Source organism: Chrysochloris asiatica, unplaced genomic scaffold (assembly GCF_000296735.1).
Source record: "Chrysochloris asiatica unplaced genomic scaffold, ChrAsi1.0 scaffold00009, whole genome shotgun sequence".
NCBI classification, from domain to species: domain Eukaryota; kingdom Metazoa; phylum Chordata; class Mammalia; order Afrosoricida; family Chrysochloridae; genus Chrysochloris; species Chrysochloris asiatica.
This window is the reverse complement of record NW_006408527.1, coordinates 1,186,340-1,207,330: the sequence shown is the minus strand read 5'-3', so window position 1 is coordinate 1,207,330 and position 20,991 is coordinate 1,186,340. Positions and strand designations below refer to the sequence as shown.

General features: G+C 39.1%; 1 protein-coding gene across 1 annotated transcript in view; it reads right to left on the bottom strand.

Annotated features, from left to right (window-relative positions):
* Positions 1–20,991, bottom strand: part of USH2A (Usher syndrome 2A (autosomal recessive, mild)) — a 1,370,557-nt gene that overhangs the window by 256,754 nt on the left and 1,092,812 nt on the right. The window contains 7 exon segments of the mRNA XM_006834191.1: positions 920–1,118; positions 6,430–6,584; positions 7,292–7,501; positions 9,211–9,239; positions 11,329–11,494; positions 16,439–16,445; positions 18,528–18,751. Of these exon segments, the coding sequence (XP_006834254.1) occupies positions 920–1,118; positions 6,430–6,584; positions 7,292–7,501; positions 9,211–9,239; positions 11,329–11,494; positions 16,439–16,445; positions 18,528–18,751 (990 nt within the window).

The window sequence follows — 20,991 nt, the reverse complement described above, 5'->3', positions numbered from 1 at the left end:
AAAAACTTAAAAAAAAAAAAACAAAAAAAAAACCCCAAAAAAAACCAATATAATAACTTAATTACTACTACTATTAGCCAAGGAGCTCTGGTAGGATAGTAGTTACAAATCGGGCTGTAAACTGCAAGGTTACCACTTTGAAACTACCAGCTATCACGCGGGAGAAAGATGAGGCTTTCAGTTCCCGTAAAGATTTACAGCCTCAGAATTGCTGTACAGGGTCGCTATGAGTTATAACTGACTCCACGGCACAGAACCACACCACCACCACCACCACCACTAATAGTCACTTACAGTCACTATCAATTATTGTTGTTTTTCTTGTTGTTGTTAAGTGCTGTTGAGTCAGTTCTGAGTCATAGCAACCCTGTATAGGGTTTCCGAGGAGTGGCTGGTGAGCTTGAACCACCAACTTTGTGGTTCAGACTGACCTTGCAGTCCAGCGCCTTAATCCACAACGCTACACCAGGACTCCCTCTGTCAATTAGCTCTCTATATTAATTATCTACCTAATAGACACATTTTAGCCTCTGGATGGATTTCCCCGACTTCTAGTACATTCTGATCTATCCTATTCTCACTATCTATATCAGTATATCCTTGGGGCTTAAAAATGCATTTTACTGTTTGTATAAAAAAAACTTTCAGGCTGATGCAAAAACCCTACACTTAATGCATATCAAAGCCAAATATAAATTATTGCTGAAGTTATCTGCTGTTGTAGCTTATTGCTGCCAGTGTGGGCTCTTCTATTAGCATGGATAAGTGGGACCTGACCATATGTCAAAAGAACACGTCCTTTCGAAGTGACCTCATATATCAAACACACACCCCTGGGATGCTTTTTCCTACTAACCATAATGACAGACTCCTCTAGTAGGTTCCCCCCTCAACTCCCTCCCTTTTTTTTTTTGTTCACCTGTGATAGGATGCTGCCTCCTGTCAGAGGTATCAGTATAGATAAGACCTTTCCCAACCTGCCTGAGCTGATACTCTTTAATGACATAATTTGGTTTCTCAGGGACACTCCAGCTCAAATGCAAAGTCTCTGCACTTGAGTCTGTGATTCGTGATGGCAGCATGCTCTCTGGAACTCCTTGGGTAGTGGCTGCAACTACCTGAAGACACAGAAATTAAACATCAATTTATAGTAACAGTACACTAGGTATCCTGATCAATGAGAATGTCACTTTTGTTTTAAAATGTTGTGGTCTGGCCTGGCATATCATTAGCAAGGGCTTGGAGAAGCAGGGCCCCCCTTTTTATTGTTCTTTCTCTCCCATCCTATTTAAACAATGAAATCTGACCTTGAATGCATTACATAAGTCTCAGACTACCATTTATCACAACAGGTTCAACAACAATTTTGACAGCAAAGTGAAGCCCTCAGTTTAAACAAGTAAAATCTGGCTGGCAGACTGTCTTGCTAGAAAACTCTTGATAACTCTCTTCCATATGGTCCATCAGTGTCTTTGCATTTTAACAGCCTGATTTTGTACATTTTAAGTACCAGTAAATGTGGAGCAAAATCTACATCTGAACTTGCTTACATATAATATGCTTTGAACAGTGTAAACAGGCACACATTTCTATATTCTTCCTGTGAGACCTAGGATGACTTTATACTCTCTGTACCCTATGTTCTAGGAAAAAAGCAAATGATAAGAGAAAAGGATAAATCAACCATCGATTTATTCAATATTTCAAACTCCAGTCTTGACCGAAAATTACCTAGATTTTTTTCCCCCTACAGAATTAACTTTGAATTTACTTTTTAACCAGTTGTTCTGGCATCTGGCAGGCATGAACTGTGTGTCTATGCAAAAACACACAGAATAGTTCTAAGACCACTCAGACCATAACTTGGGGTGGGGCCAACCCACTGTCATCTGTCCTACTCGTGGCACACTCTGAGATATGTCTGTGGGTCTGTTGAACAAAATGTTGCACCCGTACAATGTGGTTGATCAATGTGACTAAATGTCATATTTGGGTAGCTCCTGCACAGTTTGTTAAAACACTGCTCTTCTAAAGTTCTAGTCTTAGGGAAAGAGAGCTGTTGTGTGTGAGTTTATCTTCTCCTGGATTTCCTCTGACTAGGTTGGCTACTGCGAAATGGCTCTTCCCTTATCTTATTCTTAAATTGTTTAGTTGTTTCTTCTAGTTTTCTTTAAAGGCTTTCCTCTTTTAATTTGGTTGGGTTCTCCAATGCTCACTGTCTGTGGTCTTGTGTTTTTGCCATTCTATATATTTTCCTTGCTGCTAGCTGTCTTTGAGGTGGTCTATGAATCATGATTACCCTAAATACAATGAAAGGAAATGCTACCTATACTGAAGTCTGTATTCTCTGATCTTCATTAGCAAGTACCTCACTCCTGTAAAGATTTACAGCCTTGGAAGTGCTGTACAGGGTCACTATGGGTCGGAACCGACTCCACGGCACACAGCAGCAGTAGCAAGTCCTCTTCACTTTCAGCAACCAAGTTTGTGTCATCTGCATAACTCAGGTTGTTAATGACCCTTCTTAGAATCCTGATACCATTTCTTCTTCATATAGTTCAGTTTCTATGTTTATTTGCTCATCATGCAGATTGAATAAGTTATGATGAAAAGGATAAAACCTTAATGTACACCTTTCCTGATTGGAAACCACAAAATATCCCCTTGTTCTTTTGAAATGATTGCCTGCCTCTTGGTCTACAGGTTCTGCATGAACACAATTAAGTGTTCTAGAATCCCCAGTCTTCTCAATGTTAGGTATAGTTTGTTATAATTTACACAGTTGAATGCCTTTGCATAGCCAATAAACCATAATTAAACGTCTTTCTGGTATTCTTGCTTTCAGCCAAGATCCATCTGGTATCAGCAATGATATTCCTCCCTCCATTTCCTCTTCTCAATTTGGCTTGAACTTCTGACAACTTTCTATCAACGTACTGCTGCAAATATTTTTGAATTATCTTCAGCAAAATTTTACTTGTATATGATATTGTTTGATAATCTTCACTTTCTGCATGATCACCTTTCTTTGGAATGGGCACATATATGGATCTCCTACAGTCAGTTCGCCAGGTAGTTGTCTTCCAAATTTCTTGGCAAACACAAGTGAGTGCTTCCAGCACTGCATATGTTTGTTGAAATGTTTCAAATTATGTTCCATCAACTCCTTAAGCCTAATTTTTTGCAAATGCCTTAAAGTGCATCTTCAGAGCCACTTGTAAATCTCCACTGACAGAGAAGTAGTGGTTGTACCTGGGGTAAATTGGCCAGGAATCAAACCCAGATCTCCAGCATGTAAGGTGAGAATTCTAACAAGGAACTACCCCCGTGTCTCCCACATAGTCTCCACAGACGGCTATCTTTAAGTCCTTTGATTCAACTTCCCATATAGTTCTTATTAACCTATTTCAATCACTTCTTAATTCATCTTCTAGACATTTTCATAAATGTCTAGTGCCATAGAATATCTGCTTCTTCTACTTCCTGTGATCTACTTCTCTTTAATTTTAACTTTTAATCTTTTTATTGTTCTATGGACTTCTGGTGTGGCGCTTTCAGCACTAGACTGCTAACCACAAGGGCGGCAGTTCAAACCTACCACCTGCTCCTTGAAAACTCAATGCTGGGGAGCTGTGAGTCTGAACCGACTCGATAGCACTTAACAACAATGTGATGCTATAGGATAAGCACTGGACTGGTAACTACAAGGTCAGTGGTTCAAACCCACTAGCTGCCTTTTTGAAAGCTTTTTACAGGGTCACCATAAATCAGAACCAACTTCACAGCACTTAACAACATTTTAAACTTTTCCTCTTTTGATTTTTACTTACTTAAAGAATAGCACTTAAGCTACCTTGAAGAATAGCAAGCCACCGCATAACATGGATGAAACTTGAGGACATTATGTTGAGTGAAATTAGTCATCACAAAAGGAGAAATACTGCGTAGGACCACTACTGTAAAAGACTAAGAAAAAGAATCCATACTAAAGGGGGGGTGGGATTCTTTTCTGGTTATCAGGATGTAGGGGGTCGGGTGAGGGGAGGGAAGTGAAAGTGGAGCACAGGGCAGGGAATAGACACAGAATAGTTTGGGTGCTAGGGAGGGGGGCAATACACAAGAAGGAGGAGGGGAATGGGAGAACAATTAGGCAGGTTTGGATGGGCTAAGCGGGACAGAGGTAAATAATGATGTATGCACAACCTTGGAACAACAGGGCTCTGGGATACAGGAATTAAGACATGGTTGGAATGGGGAAAAGGAAGAAAATAAAGTCAAGATGTTTGCCTGTCATACGAATCTTGGTTTCCCTGGCATACCATTATCAAATAGGCACTCGAGGGGGAGAGAAAGGGATAGCCAGAAGTATCACCATAGAAAGCTTGTAACTCCATCTTCTGCCTATAACTGATTGGAATACCTAAAATGGGGATACAAGGTGCCCCGTGAAGGAGGCTTCCTGTGGAGCCTCTGCATTACATAAGACCATGGGTGGAATCCTAAACAGCATCCAGAATCTTTAGAGGAAGGAAATTTCCACTTGAAAGGGCAAGCAGACCAGTCTGGAATGGCTAGAAGAACAAAAGATATTTCTTGAAAGCAAGACTGACAGGAAAAATACAAAACAATATAGGCAGACTGACTGATTAGTACAAGAACAAGCAAGTTGCTTGCCCAGGAGACATCAAGGCAAGTGGTCGGGTCCCCTCAGAGCAAACCTGCTTCCAAGACTAAGACTCAATGGAAATACACACTCTGATTGGTGACCATGTTTGTCACCGATAAGGGGAAGTGAGGGAAAAACAGCAATGAAGTGGCGAGCTAAGACCTACAATGTTCAATAGACTCCTGTGAACCCTGGTCAAGACCTGGTTGGCCAGCAGTGTGGCAAGACCTAGGGACTCTTCAGCCCAGAGTCAGTGACATAGCCACAGAGGATTAGAGTGGAGAGTGAAGTGTCCAGCTGATAAGAAGAGAGGGCATATACACAAAAACACCCACACTTCCAGAAAATACCCACTTGACCTGGCTTCAATGACTGGATGATCAGAGCTCAACTAGAAGAAGACAGAACAAGAAAAAAAAAGAGTATTCTGACACAATTTGATGAACTTGACCTACACCTATGGATGCAGTAGCTCAAAAGAGGGAACAAATCTTTACAGCAAGGATCATTCCCACCCCCTCCACACTCAGAGTAGACAGGGATGGGCAACTTGGACATTGGCTACCCAAAATGGGGGGGCTTCAAAGGCAAGAAGTGACTGGTTTACAAGCTTTCAAGAAAGTATCTAGATCCAGAGGAATGCAGGAAGGTAGAATCTCCATTGAGTAGTATCTAATGTGTCTGGGTGGGCTGATGAAAGGAAATGCGGATAGGTCTCTTGTGATACAGTAGTGAATAATTGTTATCAGGACTGATTGTGAGGGTTGGAAATGAAAAGGGAGACATTTTGTAGTAAGAAGGGGAGTGATTGACTTTGCAGTCTAAGGGTGGAGGTCCCTGGGACCATCAAGGGGAAAGAGAGGAGAGCAGGACCCTACCCAGAGAAGCAGTGAGGCCAGAGATGGAGGCAGAGATGGTGACATGGAGAAATGGAGCGGCTGGGGACTTTAGACCCAGAGAGGGAGAGGAGCTGTGTGCTGATGACTGAGGGGACAGGCTTGCTGGGTATACACTGTGATTGGTTGATGATGCATGGAGGGGATTGTAACCATGGCAATGAAACAGTATACAATAGGATGAATGTAAAACTAATGTTCTCCCATGTAACCTATCACATAATTCACAATAAAACATAAAAAAAGAATAAAAAAAAAATAGTACTGTTACTCACAAATTCCTCAAGCTAGATATCTTGAAAATATCTTTGACTCTTTCCTTTTACTCCTCTACCTAAAGTTGGCTGTCACGTAGATTCTGAATTTTCTGATTTTCTGAATTTCTACCCCTGAAGCTTACATTCCGGACTTCTTTACTTCTTGTCTAGTTTATCACAATAGCCTCTAAAATATTTTATTTGTATTGCCCGGTTGTTTTGCCCTTCTCTCCATTTTCAAGAACAAGCAAGTTTTGGGTGAAATATTTAACTAGAAAACCACATTCAATTGAAGAATGGGTTGGAAATTTTTATGGGCTTACATAAACTCACCTAAAAATAGTTAATAAGGGAGAGGTGTGAATGAGGACTAGACCATACTTATCACATTTTCTTGTGAGTTTATTAATAAAAGACAGATGTTTGCATAAATCTTTCTTCCAGTGGTCTCTGCATAATGATTAGCACCCAAAGGAGATGCTGAACACCTACTTAACACCACTTTGAGCGGGATATTGTTTTTTTTCCCCATTGGAAAAATAATTTGCAGCCTGAACATTCATTGTCACATTGGGTCCCTCATTCTAGGGTTTCAGGAAACGTTCATTACCTTTCTGCTGGCAGTACAGCCAGCAACTGTGCATGCTTTCAGCTCATATGAATATTCCTGAAAAGAATGAATTCCCTTTGGATCAGAGAAGGTTAATGATGTTCCCCAAAAGCATCCAGTCCCATTTCGGAGGAGAATGTAGTAAATTATATGACCTAAAAAAGGCAGGAAAAAGTGGCTATTTTTAGTGTCATGTAACATCAAATATATTTGCAAACAATTGATATGACTCAGTATTCTGAATAAATACGATATTATAGCATTATTTGGAATCCTGGTGTAGTGCTGAAGGTTCAAACCGACTGTAAGGTCGGTTTGAAGCACAAGGTTGGTGGCTCAAACTCACCAGCTGCTCCTCGGAAACCCCGTATAGGGTTGTTATGAGTCAGAACCCACTCGATGGCACTTAACAACAGGAGTAGAATTATTTAATCTGAATTTGCTATTATATTGCTATGCACAAGGAGTTCTTAATTATATTCACTATTTGGAAGAGACAGATTAGTGACATAGAGAATCAAAGTCATTTACATTTCTTTCCTCTTATCGCCAAACAGGTATACTTTTCAATATTAAAGTTATGCTTACTTCTTCGAACATTCTTTGTTTCGTTGAAAGTAACTCCCATTTATGCTGAAATTCAAGGAAATTTTGTTTTGTTTTGGCTAAAATTTATAAGGGCTCTTCTAGAAAGTGAATGATTAGTTGGCACAAAACTAAAGCTAATTTTATCAAAAATACTTATTAGCGGTTAGAGGCATGCCAACTATATGTAAATTATACTCATTTCAATTTCTTTTTGGGTTCCCAGAGAGCTGTACGGATGGGTAATAGTATCTCTATTTTTAAAGTATCTTGATACCATTTGGCTGTATAGGTTTCTTCCAGTTCAAGACTATTACATCTTTAACATGATCCATCTTGGTCCAGGTAGGGGGACCCACTCCTTAGGGCACATCATCTATTTTACTGGCTCTAGCAGCTTTGCTGAATTCTTGTCCATAACTATTCCATGCAGAAATCCTATATTCATATGTCATATATTGCTCCACATTTACATCTGAAAAGAGAACTCTAACAGTGAGTTGTTTTTGTTTTTAACCAAATGATGTTCAATAATCCTTATCTCCAACCTTTGCTTCTCTCTAAAATCTTTTAACTCTCATCCCAGTATCCTGTCTTATCATTTGCATTCTTGAGGGCTGCCTTACTATCCAGCATTGGCTGAGGAAGGCAGAATGGTGAGTTATGATAAAACAGAGTGTATTTTTGTTTGCTTAACCTTAGCTTGTTTGACTTACATCACTTACATGGATTCTATTTAACTCCAGATGATGGATAGGGTAAATACATTAAAAACTTTAAAAATATATATATATGAACACATGATAAGGAGCTCTGGTAGCATAGAGTGTACTGGTTACAAATCAGGCTGCTAACCGCAAGGTAGGCAGTTCGAAACTACCAGCTGTTCTTTGGGAGAAAGAGGTGGGTTTCTGCTCCCATAAAGATTTGAAGCCTCAGAAACACTGTCCAGAGTGACTGTGAGTCGGAACCGACTCCACAGTACTTAACATCGACAACAACATATATATTTGATACTTTTCAAAACAGAAACAAACTCTATAGGGATTAAGAAAATGGCTAAATAATAACTTTTTATGGTGAATTGAGTGAAGGTTTATAGAGCAGATAATCAGTTTTACATTCAACAAATCATATACTTTGCTTCATTACAATGATTGCAATCCCTTCCATGCATTAACATGAAAAACAGAGTTTTGTTTATGTCATCCCATTGCCTTCTTGCCTGCATAGCTTCTGCTGAAAAATCAGAGTTTAATCTTATTGGTTCTCCTTTGTAAGTAACTTTTAGTTTTTCATGAGCTGCTCTCAGTATTGTTTGTCTTGGTTTTAGACAGTTTGATTATGATATGACTTGGTTATTTTCTTTTGGGGTCTACTCTGTTTGGGGTTCATTTAGCTTCTTGAATTGTTATCTTTTTGTCTTTCATGATGTTAGGGAAGTTTTCTTTTGAGAACTCTTTGACATTTTTCGCTGTGTTTTACTTGTCTCTGGAATTCTGATCATCTGTAGGTTGTTCTTCTTCATGGTGTCCTATATAACTCTTAGGCTTTCTTTGGATTTTTTCATTCTTTTTTTCTGATTGTTCTTCTAGCATACTACTATTGAGAGATTTATTTTCAAGCTCACTAATTCTGGCTTCCATTGCTGTGCATCTGCCCCTTTGTCCTTCCAATGTATTGTCTATTTCTGATATCTTAGTATTAATCTTCTGGATTTCTAATTGCAGGTTTTATATTGCTTCAAAGTGTGCATTTTTTTGTCTGTTTGTTCTTGTAGTGTTTTCCTGAATGCTTCTAAAGTTTTTACTGTGTTCTCCTTGCTTTCCTTGATCTTTCTATCAATCCTTTGAAGGTACCAAATTATCATTCTTTTGAATTCTTTTTCAGTTAGTGTCATTTCCTTTTCTTCCTCAGGAATATTATCTGGCTTTGCATCTTGGCTATTTGTTTGAGTCATTATCTCTTGTTTCTTCATGTGGGCTAAAATTGTATGCTGATTCCAGGACATTGTGGGATTATCATATTTGTAGTTAATTGATGATTGCATGCTGGTGTGTTCTCAGGCTCTCACCAAATATCTCTTGTGGGTGTAGTTAGAAAATGTGCACATTGTTCTTGTTTGATATACATGCATCTCAGTTCAGGGTGGATTTGGCTGGTGTTGACTGCTATCTATCATTGATCAGGTGGTACAGGAGCTGGTACTGGCTTAGTGGATCGAGCTGCAGAGGGTATGGTCATACCTGGGTTATAAGGGCAAGGTTGCACTCTCCTGTTGCAACCACACACATACAAGAAAACGAAAGAGAATAAATAAACAAGGGACCAGCAAAGAGAAAATAATGAAGAGAAAAAGTAAATAGAAAATAGGCAACAATCAGAAAAAAAAAGAACTATAGTAGCTATAAAGATATAAAACTATAATGGAAATGGAGCTACAAGGGAGAAAATAAAAGGATGAAATTAAAAAACAAAACAAAACAAAAACTTATGATGAATAACTCAAAAAGAGAAGAGAGACAGGAATGTAGAGCTCTAAAAAAGAAAAATGAGAGAGTAAATAAAAGGAAGAAAAAGATACTTAGAAAAACCAGGGAGAGGGAAAAAAAAACCACACACACAAAAAGAGATAGAGAATAGTAAAGAAAGATCAAAAGGGAAAAATAGAAGATGGGTAATGAGAAACCAATGGGAAAAAAGACAACAGCAGAGCTAGAAAGGATAAAATTCAAGGGACTGGAAAGAGAAGAAAGAGGAGAAAGATTAAATAAACAAAACCAATGACACAAGTAAAGGAAAAATCAAATCTAAAACCCAAACCAAAAACCGTGTAGCTATTGGACCCAGACAGGAGAAAATTCTTGGGGGCTTCCACACATCAAAAATTTCAAGAGATAGTTGTGGTCTCCTTCTCTATGTTCCAGGCACTCAATCTGGAAGTAGTTTGTGGACACTTGTGAAGGAGCTGGTTTCAGTATCTGTTAGGATCACAGGGCAGCTGGGGGCATGGTGACTGGCTCTATGGGTTCTGTAGGTCTGGAGGTGAGCCCACCTGAATCCTGGTACCAAAGTGGCTCACGGAAGTGGCACAGCTGGCCCCTGCCTCACTTTGGCGTGGATCCTGATGATATGGCACTGGTATCCTGGAGAGCGAGGTCTGAGCTGGGAGCGGATGAAGGCTGGAGATGACCACACCTCTGGTCCCTAAGGGAGCATGGGAAAAAAGAAGGAATAGCACCTTTTCTGTCATGTGTATGCATCTGCACGGCCAACCCACCTCCTGTTGCCAAAACTTATCCCAAGACAGTTGCACTGCATGGCCGGCCATTCAGCAGCCTGTCTTCCTCTCTTGCATGCACTCAATCCAATTCTCTTTTCTCTGAAGTTCAGGGTTCCTGGCTTTTCATCTGTGACTTTTTCATTTGGTCTCTTGTATCTTTGTTGTTGCACAATTGTATTTTGGAGATAAGCTTTATAGTGTTTCTCACATGCAATTTAGTCAGGGTTGAGCATACTATTTTGGACTAATTCAAAAGAGCTGAGATGGTGCTGAAATGTTAATATTTTTAATAAATTCAAAGATGATTATTTCCAAGATGATACGCCATCTTGAGAAAACACCACCCTTCGTTTTCCCTTTTACTCAGAATAATCTACAAGATTTTACTAGTAATCAGACAGCTCCATTCTTCTTTCTGTTTGTGAGTATTACAATATTCATTCATTGAAAGTCTGCATTCAATCTTGGAAAACTTTGATTCATTTAAAATTAACTGGAGATACTGGAAAAGGGAATACAAATCATGTACTTCTCTGTTCTTTACTCTCCACAGATTAACTTTAAAGTAATATTCATGCTTGATTAAAGACTTTAAAAATATTTACATTACTAATTTTGAACAAGTCCAAATTACCTTGTAGTTTTTTGTTGTTGTTAAGTGGCGTCGAGTCAGTTCCAACCCATAGCGACCCTGTACAGGGTTTCCGAGGGTGTAAATCTTTACGGGAGTAGAAAGCCTCATCTTTCTCCTGTGGAGCAGCTGGTAGTTTCGAACCGCTGACCTTACGGTTCGCAGCCCGATTCGTAACCACTACGCTACCTTGTAATTAGCTGCCTTTAATTACCTTGTAACTAGCTGACCTCAAAGTATATTGGAATCAACTGATATTCAGATAAGAGGAGAGAGGAAGTCCAGAGTAAAATGAATTTGCTTTTTATCGTGCCTTTTCACTCTCCCTACTAACCAGTGGGCAAAGAGCTCACTTTCTGTTACCTGTAAAGGAGTGTATCTTTGAGTTCCCCATATAGACCATGAAATGTCTTCAGCAGAGAAGCATATGTCTTCGCTTGATGTCTTTTCCGTGGAATTATGAGCCGCTTTTATAACAGTGCAGACACGATTGCAAAAGTTGAAGTCAAACCTCCCACAATGTGCTGTGGCTTCCATGGATACTGGGCAGAGAGTCTAGCATTTTTCTGGTTTCCTAAGTCAAATGGTAGGGGTGAGGAGAGAAAAATAAATGTATTTCAAAGATTCATTTAGACATACGATGGGTAGATTTTGTTTGCTTTTTTTTATAACCTTCCAATGAAATTTTTTCCCATGTAGTTCATGAACGACTATTTCAAATCTCATAAACAGAAATGAGATTTGCATACTAAAAAGAGAAGTTACTTTGAAATAGCACAGATTTGGTTTCAAAATCCAGTTTTTCAACATCCTTGTTATGTGACTTTGAACAAGTCATTTATGATCTCAAATCCTCAGTTTCTTTATTGGGAAAAAAGAAATTAAATTTACCATGTAGTTTGTTGTGAGAATCATCTATAAAAACCTAACTTCAGTAGATACATCATTTTTTAAAAAGTTAGTATTCTATTATTGTTATTTTGACACTTTCCCAATGAGGTTTTAGAGAAAATGATGTTTCTTTTCTTGAGATGCTACACTATTTGGTTGACAAGGAAGTTGCAACCATGGGAGGATTGGGACCATATGGTATGCCTTATCTAAGCTTTGGTAGCGTAGTGGTTACAAATCGGGCTGCGAACCTTAAGGTCAGCGGTTCGAAAGTACCAGTCGCTCCACGGGAGAAAGATGAGGCTTTCTACTCCCGTAAAGATTTACACCCTCGGAAACCCTGTACATGGTCGCTATGGGTCGGACCCGACTCGATGGCACTTAACAACAACAACAACATCTAAGCTTTAGAAAATCTAAATATTTCATGAAGTGTTATTAAATTATAATCATTCATATTCGAAGCCTTTTCTGTGGCGAGTCTGTGGACTTTTTGTAGTTATTGAAAAGAACCAGCGTGCTATATTCTGAAAAACATTAAATGCTTAATGTTCCCAAAGCAGCCAGAGTACTTCTTGGAGGCCAGGAAGGCCAAACTTCATCTCTCATACTTCGGACACATTGTCAGGAGGAACCAGTCACTGGAAAAGGATATCATGATTGGTAGGGTGGAGGGTCAGAGGAAAAAAAGGAAGACCCCCAGCGAGATGGATTGGCCAAGTGGCAGCATTGATGCACTCAAGCGTGGCAACAGTAGTAAGATTGGCCCAGGATGGGGCAGTGTTTCGTTTTGCTGTGCATAAGGTTGCTACGAATCGGTACCAATTCGATGGCATCTAACAACAACAACAAATAAGAAAATATTCTTATAAAGCAAATGTCTACTTTTCCTTTTTTTAAAACAACAACAACAACAACAACAATAACAATATTTGATTGAGTTTCTGGAAAAAGTGTATACAGCAATTTAAGTTCCCATCTGACAATTTCCAAATTGTTCACTAACATTAATTAAATTTATCATACAGTGTCAGAATTCTTTTCAGTTGTGGTGTTTGTTCTCTCTCTGGTACTATAGTTTCCCTTCCCCAATAACTTTTTATCTTTTTTTGAGTCATTTTTGCCTCAAATAGGTGATTTCTAAGCAGTGCATCAATCTTACGGGTTGTTGTTGTTAAGTGTTTTCAAATGGTTTCCGACTCATAGCGACTCTTACAGTTTCTGAGGAGCAGCTGGTGAGCTTGAACTGCAGACCTTGTGCTTCAAACAGACCTTGTGGTCCAGCGTATTATCCCACAGCACTACAGTGTGTGTCACTGTGTTATGTCACTCAAAGGTGATCTCAATTGTCCCAGGACATCCTCTGTTCTCTATTATTACAGTTTGTCAGGTTTTTGTTTTGTTTTGTTTTTTTAAGGTTTTTATTGTGACTTCAGTGAAAGTTTACAGGGCAGATCATCAGTTTTACATTCAACAATTCATATAGTTTGTTTCATTACAATGATTATAATCCCCTCCATGTACCATCAGTTAACATTTTTTTCTTTCTATTCATTTTAGCTTTTTTTTTTTTTTAAACACTCAGGCATATATAATAATTTTTAAAAGGGCACATTCTACGGTCTGCCTCCAGGCCACCAGCTCTCAGTTCCTCTAAATCTTCGAGTCTAGAGTCCTTAGCTGCTCCCTCTCTCCATGTCCCCATCTCTGCCTCCATCTCTGGTATCACTGCTTCTTTGGATAGGGTGCCGCATTTCACTTGTGCAGGTTTTAAATATTGAGTTCTGCATAATATTTTTCTTCCATTCTATCTGGACCAACTATTATGACTCTGACTAGAATATCCAGTTATGGAAGCTGGACAGCATCTAGCTCTTTCAGTCTTAGGGTAGGTGAGGTTAAGGCTCATGTAGACTTTTGTCTTCTTGACACTTTCACCCTCTTACTGCTGTGCTTCTGGCTAGTAAAGACCCATAGTTTTGTCTTAGAGGGCTGCTTGCAAGCTTTTAAGACTCCAGAAACTACTCACTTCACTAGAATGCAGATCATGATCTTTGTGAACTATGTTATGCCAATTAATTGAATTATCCCATGAGATTACAATACTGAGCCTTCAAAGCCAGAATATTAATCTTGGGAGGTGTTTGTGGAGTATCTGTATTTGTGTTTTCCTTGAATAGATCTGCTGGCACTCCACATTTGTATTTACACATATCTGAGTCCTGGTGTGATGCTGTAGGTTAAACACTGAACTGTTAACTGCAAGGTCAGAGGGTTAGGTGCACTATCTACTCCTCATAAACCCTATACAGAGTTGCTGTGAGTCAGAACTGACTTGATGACACTAACAAAAACAACAACAACATACACAATTCTAAGGAGCCCTTGAGGCACTGCTGGATAAGCAATGGGCTGCTAACTGCAAGTGTGGTTGTTCAAATATACCAGTCACTTCTCAGGAGAAAGATGAGGCTGTCTATTCATCTCTGAGTCTTGTAAACCCTGTGTAGGTCCCTATGAGTCAAAATCAACTCAATGACAGTGAATTTAGTTTACAATAAGCACTGGACCTCAAGGTTGATGGTTCAAACTAACCAGCTGCTCTTTGAAAACCCTATACAGGGTCACTCTGAGTTGGAACTGACTCAACAGCACTCAGCAACAGCAATGATTGTGAATGTCCTTTCATAAGGTTGTGGCTGCTTGGTGAAAGTTCTGTTGATATTCCTTGCCCATTTTATGACTGGATTGTTGCTCTTTTTGTAGCTGAACTGTTGCAGTGTTTAATAGATTTTAAACTTTAGAATGTGATCAGATAAGCCATTTCCAAAGATCTTGTCCCCCCGCGCCCGCCCCTGCCTGGGTATGTAGCCTACGTACTCTAAATAAAGTCTGTTGATTAGTGTACATTTTCACTCTCTATGAAGTCCCATTTATCTACTTATCTACTTTGTCTTCCAGTCATTTGTTGTGATGTTTTTAATTCTATTTTTAGAAAAGATTAGGTCTCATAATTTTCTTCATATGTTGTTTTCCAGGAATTTTATGGTTTTAGGAAACATTTAGGCCTTTGATATATTTTGAGTTAGCTTATTTTGTACGTGTGTGTGAAGTACAGGCCATGTTTTATTTTTCCACGGCTGGATAAATAAGTCCTGGTGGTACAGTGGGTTAAGCATTGGGTTGCTAACCTCAGGGTCAGCAATTCAAACCTACCAACTGATCTACAGGAGGAAGATGAGGACATCTGCTCCCATAAAAATTTGGACCTCAAGGTCAGCAGTTCAAAACTACCAGCTGTTCCATGGGAGAAAAATGAGGCTTTCTGCTCCCATAAAGATTTACAGCCTTGGAAACCCTATACAGGGTTTCTGTGAGTCGGAACCAACTCCACAGCTGATTTTTAGCAATAGTTCACCAGGCCTTTCTCCCAACATGCACCTTTGGGCAGGCTACAACCTTCAGTTTTTCAGTTAATAACTTAGCCTTAACTTTTTGTAACGAACTCCAGAACTTTTCTTTAAACATGGTCAATTAAATACCTGCAATTTTCTACTCTTCTTCTTAAAGCCCAACCAATTCTGAAAGACCAGGAAAATGAAAAGTGAATAAATGTTCACAAGGAAGCTCAAATTGGGGGGAGGGGGCAGCTGGAAAGTAAATGGATGTGGCAGAGAAAAAATAATGTGCTCTGTTATGTCCATTTTTGCTCTTTGTTCCTGGGAGAACTAGATTTTCAAATTTACCTGACAGGAGGCGCCTCATAACTAGATATATCAGTGTGATTAGTGTGCAGAAAAGATGAGCTCTGCATGCAGGTTTGGTGCATAAATGCACCATTATCTGCTCTCTCTTCCCTTTCCCAGTGACCTGAAGACTGTGTGTTCAGTGCCACATGAAGGAAGGAACCCATGTTCCTGACACTGCTGGGAGGAGAGTTGCCTGATGCACGCTGGGATATAATGTGAACAAAAAGCCCTTCTGAAGAGCCAATGCATACCAGAGTGCATTTGTTACTTAAGACAGTGTAGTGGACCCTAGCTAATCATAAACACATAAATTTGAAGTTGGATGCTGCCAGACAAAAATAAAAACAACTCAAACACATGACAATGACTTAGTGATATGGCAGGGCATGGCAAAGAAATAGATATAGGAGATGGGGCAGTTGGGGAGCTCTCTAGTATATGTGAATTCTCAAAAAAAGTACTTAATATACATCTTTGTGGTCCTGGTGTGGCACTGCAGGTTAATGTGCTGGACTGCAAAGTCCGTTTGAACAGCAAGGTCAGAAGTTCAAACTCACTAGCCGCTCCTCAGAAATGTTATACAGGATTGCTATGAGTCGGAATGGACTCAACAGCACTTAACAACAACACGTGCACTTTTACCCAGATAAAGAATCCTGCAAAAGACAGAATTAACCCAAGAAAGAGGAAAACTTGGAACTCAGGTACACCAATCTAGAAAAGGGGTGAATGGCATTCCTGAGTTGTCACTTTGGGAAAACTACAAAAATCCAATGATATGATACAATCCAGACTGGAGCCAATATAAGTCTCCAAGAAAGAGGTCTTCAGGATGGAAAATGGAACTGGCAGGTTGAGCTTTACCTATACTACATTCCTTTGATTCAACATAGAGAAATATCTTCTGGTCATAACAATTTAAATATGATTATTAATTGGCCTTCATAAAGCCAGTTTAGGAAATCATAGATATAATTTGAACATCCTCCTTAAGCAATGGGAACTTTGGTGCAAACTATTTCTGATCAACTACTAGCCTAAGGGACACCTGGTGTGGGTCTGTAGGATAAGCAAAGGTTTGCGCACCACAAGGTTGGCGGTTCAGACTCACCAACTGCTCTTCAGGAATCAGCTGTTCATAGCGTCACTATGAATCAGAATGGACTCCAGAGCACATAACAACAACAACCACCACTAGCCTAAAGGAGAGTGTGGTGACTCTGTAGGATAAGCACTGGACTGAGAACCATATGGTCAGCAGTTCAAGTCCACCAGTTGTTCCTTGGGAGCAGAATGAGACTTTTTGCTCTCACAAAGATTCACACCCTAGGAAAATCTCTAATAGCACTGTGGAGGAAAGGTCTGGTGTTCAGGTTCTATAAAGATTACAAATAAGAAAACCCTGTGAAGTAGTTCTGCTCTGCAAACCATGGTATTGTCATACATGTCAGTAGACGCAGTGGCAACAGATTTGTTTTTCTAGTTCACTGAAAACAAAATGAGATGCTTGACCCAGTTTCTGGGTAACAAATGTGAGAAAGCAATAACTAAACAAATAATTGTAGGGAACAGTGATATTTCTGAAAGTAACATGCCTTCTAGCATCATTTTCAAATATACATAGATGCTTCCTGACTAGTCATCTTACAGACATGTTCCTGAACACTGCTAGTCTCTGAGACCAAATGCTATTATGAATTATGAAAAACATCCTTATTCAAACTTCTGAAGGAATTGCTTTCAAATAAACTGTACTTTGGGAGCAGAAATAATGGCTGGATTTCTTTCACTGGATTGGCTGACTAAAGTTGTGAACAAATTAGACTAATCGTTAACAGACAATTGACTTTCTGACAGAATTTTAACAGATGATTATCTCTTTTGGGGTGGATATTTTATCTGATTATTCACTTTCAGCAGTACCTTTTCTCTTTAGCAACCTAACATGTTACCTTAATAATTAATTACTACAAGGTGCTCAATGGGGCTTTAGCAATCTCACAGAGTTTTATTTCCCATCTCAAAATGTATGATCCCCACCAAGGGGATGCTCACTCTGCACCGAGACATCCGTTTTTTGTCATCTCCTGAAGATACATGAATATGGCAGGGTGCGGTTGTTTTTGTGTTTTTAATAACCATAACCCCTTCCTTAATGGGGACATCTCTGGAGTCCTGTGTCAAGTTTAATGCTAACAAACATGGTATAGCTATATGAGGGTGCTTCAAAAAATCATGGAAAAATTTCATTATCATTTTATTCCATTTTTCCATGAAATTTACTGAAACCCTCTTGTATATGAACATAAATAGACCTATTTACTTTTGTGGTTGACAAGAGACATTTGCTTTTCTTGGACTGTCCCCAAAGAATATGATATAAATACAACTAAGGGAATTGGGAGTCCTGGTGTGGTACTTACTGTTGGATAAGCACTCGATCTCAAAGTCAGTTTGAGCCAGAAGGTCTTTGGAAACTCCATACAGGGTCACTATAAGTCGGAACTGACTTTATACCACTTAAACAACAACAACAAGTGAATTTACTAGATCTAAGGTTCCCATCAAGGAAAATGGACTATGGTGAGAAAGGCTAGACGGAAGAAGGTGGAATTTCCCTCAACTCAATCTGAGGCTTCTCAGGACATGTAAATGCATTCATACATATGACCTAGACTATTTGTGCTAGATTTTTCGGCACACAACCTTTCAGTTCCTGTAGTAATCTGAAGTGCTGGGTAAAGCTTCCTGAGAACAGCTAATCATTATTAATTCCTTTAGAATTCGTTGCAATAACATCAATCACAGGGAATTCATTCTGTATTAATATGGATGTAATGTGAAAATGAATAATGCACACCAGAGTTTTTATATTCCTATTTTAGAAAAATAGTTATGAACAATGTATTTCTCTTTCCATTGTCAAATCAGCACCTCTGAGAAGGTTTCTATCAATTACCTTCATCATCATTCCAGCTGAAATCTTGTCAGAGCAAACATATTTCAAAGGATTATATCCAACTCCATTACAGCATTTCTGGCTCTCTGGAATAAGTTCAGTCTCACAGCATTTTACTGGCACTGGGTCATTCTTTTTAACATGTGCTTTAGACTCTCCACTGGAAGCTGAGCAGCATATGGTATCTGACATATTCACATAATCCTGCCCACAGCAGAACATCTCTGCAACAATAAAATGTTATATATGAATGTGAAATAAATAAAAAGGAAGAACTGAGGCAGCTATAAAGTTTGGTATAAAAATGTCAGGCTCAGTCAGTTGCTGAAATGCTACAATACCTAAGTTAGTGTTTCCCTACATAGGTGATTTAAATGTGCAGTGAGGGGGTCCATCTTACTCAATGCACTGTACACTAATTAGAGAGAGAACACAGAAGAGAAGGTACCCTGCAATCAATCTGCTGAGCCAAACTTCTCCCATGAGTCATAAAAAAGATCTGATTCTGTCATTAAACACTACCTGTCCATCTTGTGATGGCAACAACTTGTTGCAAAAGAAGGTTTGTTTGACTACTGGGTCTCATAGAGGTTCTAGAAATTCACAAGGGTAGAGAGACAGAGGTCACTTGCACATCCTGGGGACCACAAGTCAGGCAGCGTAGAAAGGTCGCAGGAAGACTATGTAGGAGGAGCCTTGTAAGACTTTGGCTCCTTTCCTGTTGCTGTTGAGGAGCCTTAGTAGCACAATGATTATGTGCTCAGCAGCTAACTGAAAGATGGCAGTTTAAACCCACCAAAGACTCCATTAGAGAAAGACTGTGTCTGTAAAGATTACAGCCCTAGAAACCCTATGGGGGCAGATTTAGTTTGTCCTATAAGATTACTATGAGTTGGAAAGGATTCAATGACAATGGTTTTATGTTTGGGATTTGGTCTCATGTTGCCATGTGCTGTCCAGTCAATTTCAACTCGTAGCGACCTCATGACAAGCTTTTCTTTATGAGTGCAGACCGCCAGGTTGTTCTTCACGAAACTGCTGGGTGGGTTTGACCCACCAGCCTTTTGGCTGGGCACTTAACTATTGTACCATCAGGGCTCCTTTGTCTAGGGTAAAAATATTTGTTTTGTATGAACCAGTAGCAAAGGTAACCATTCTTTATGAGATAAGTTTGATGTCCAGAAGTGGCTGAGTAGATTCACTGATCAAGTTAATCAATCAGCCACTATTTTTTGAGCTCTGTTGTGTTCTAGAACTATTGCTAGCCATGGGTGAGGTTGGGGTACAGACAGAACAACCTTAGAGAATACCATTGACTTCCACATCCTGATGAAAGATACATGTATTTCCGGTATCAAGTAGACTCTTTTCTCCTACCAAGTTAAGTTCCATTGCCTGTGTTCAAACCACGTAGATATTGCCATGGAATATATACAGCAGAAATTTAGACATAAAAGTGCAAATCAATGACCAATACCCTAGAGTCAGATTAAGCTAGAAATTAAGGTGCCTATGTTCCTGTCACAGTGCGCTCATATTAAAATTTATATTCAGTAATATAGCAGCACAATGTGATGAATGATTTATTTTAATTAGGATTTTGTTTATTTATTATTAGTGCTGGCTGATAATATAAAGAACTTTAAATTCAAAGTGCCCTAGGGATCTGAATTGTTTAATCTGGTCCTGTACAAACATCTACATTATGAAAGACACTCCTAATAATAGACTGACAAGTTTTAGGCATTTTTCTCATCACTGAAATTAAGCATCGGTTTGGTATAGGCCTTGAGTCATGTTTATCCATATATGACCCCAAAAAGCCCTGCCATTTGTTTTTTACCTCTAAATATATATTACCCTCAACTTTTTACTTATGATTAATGAAATATATTGATTATTACTGCATCTTGACATTCTATGTTTATGTAAGTACGATTACTGTTCAAAATAATTAGCTTAACACTAGGCTGTTTTCTTAGGGGTTTTATTAATAATTTCTGGTATTCTCAGATTTCCAGGAAAGGTTCTCTCCAATAAAGATACACAGCTATTTTTGCAACTTGAGTCTAGATTATGGAGGGTTAAAAAAAAAAATTTATATATATATATATTGCTGTTGCGAAGTGCTATCGAGTTAGTTCCGACCCATAACTACCCTGTATAGGGTTTCTGAGGAGAAGCAAGTGAGCTTAAACCGCTGACCTTACAATTCAAATGGCTTTGCAGTCTGGCGCACTGACCCACAGCACCACACCAGGACTAATATATGTGTGTGTGTGTGTGTGTCCATATAAATATATATTTGTTGTTGTTCAGAATTGTTGAGCATAGGTTTTCCTGTACAGGGTTTCCAAGGAGTGGCTAGTGAATTTGAACTATAGACAAAGTGACTTTATGGTCTAATGCTTATCCTACAGCACCACAACAGGACTCGCTCCCTCGCTTGCTCTCTCTCTCTCTC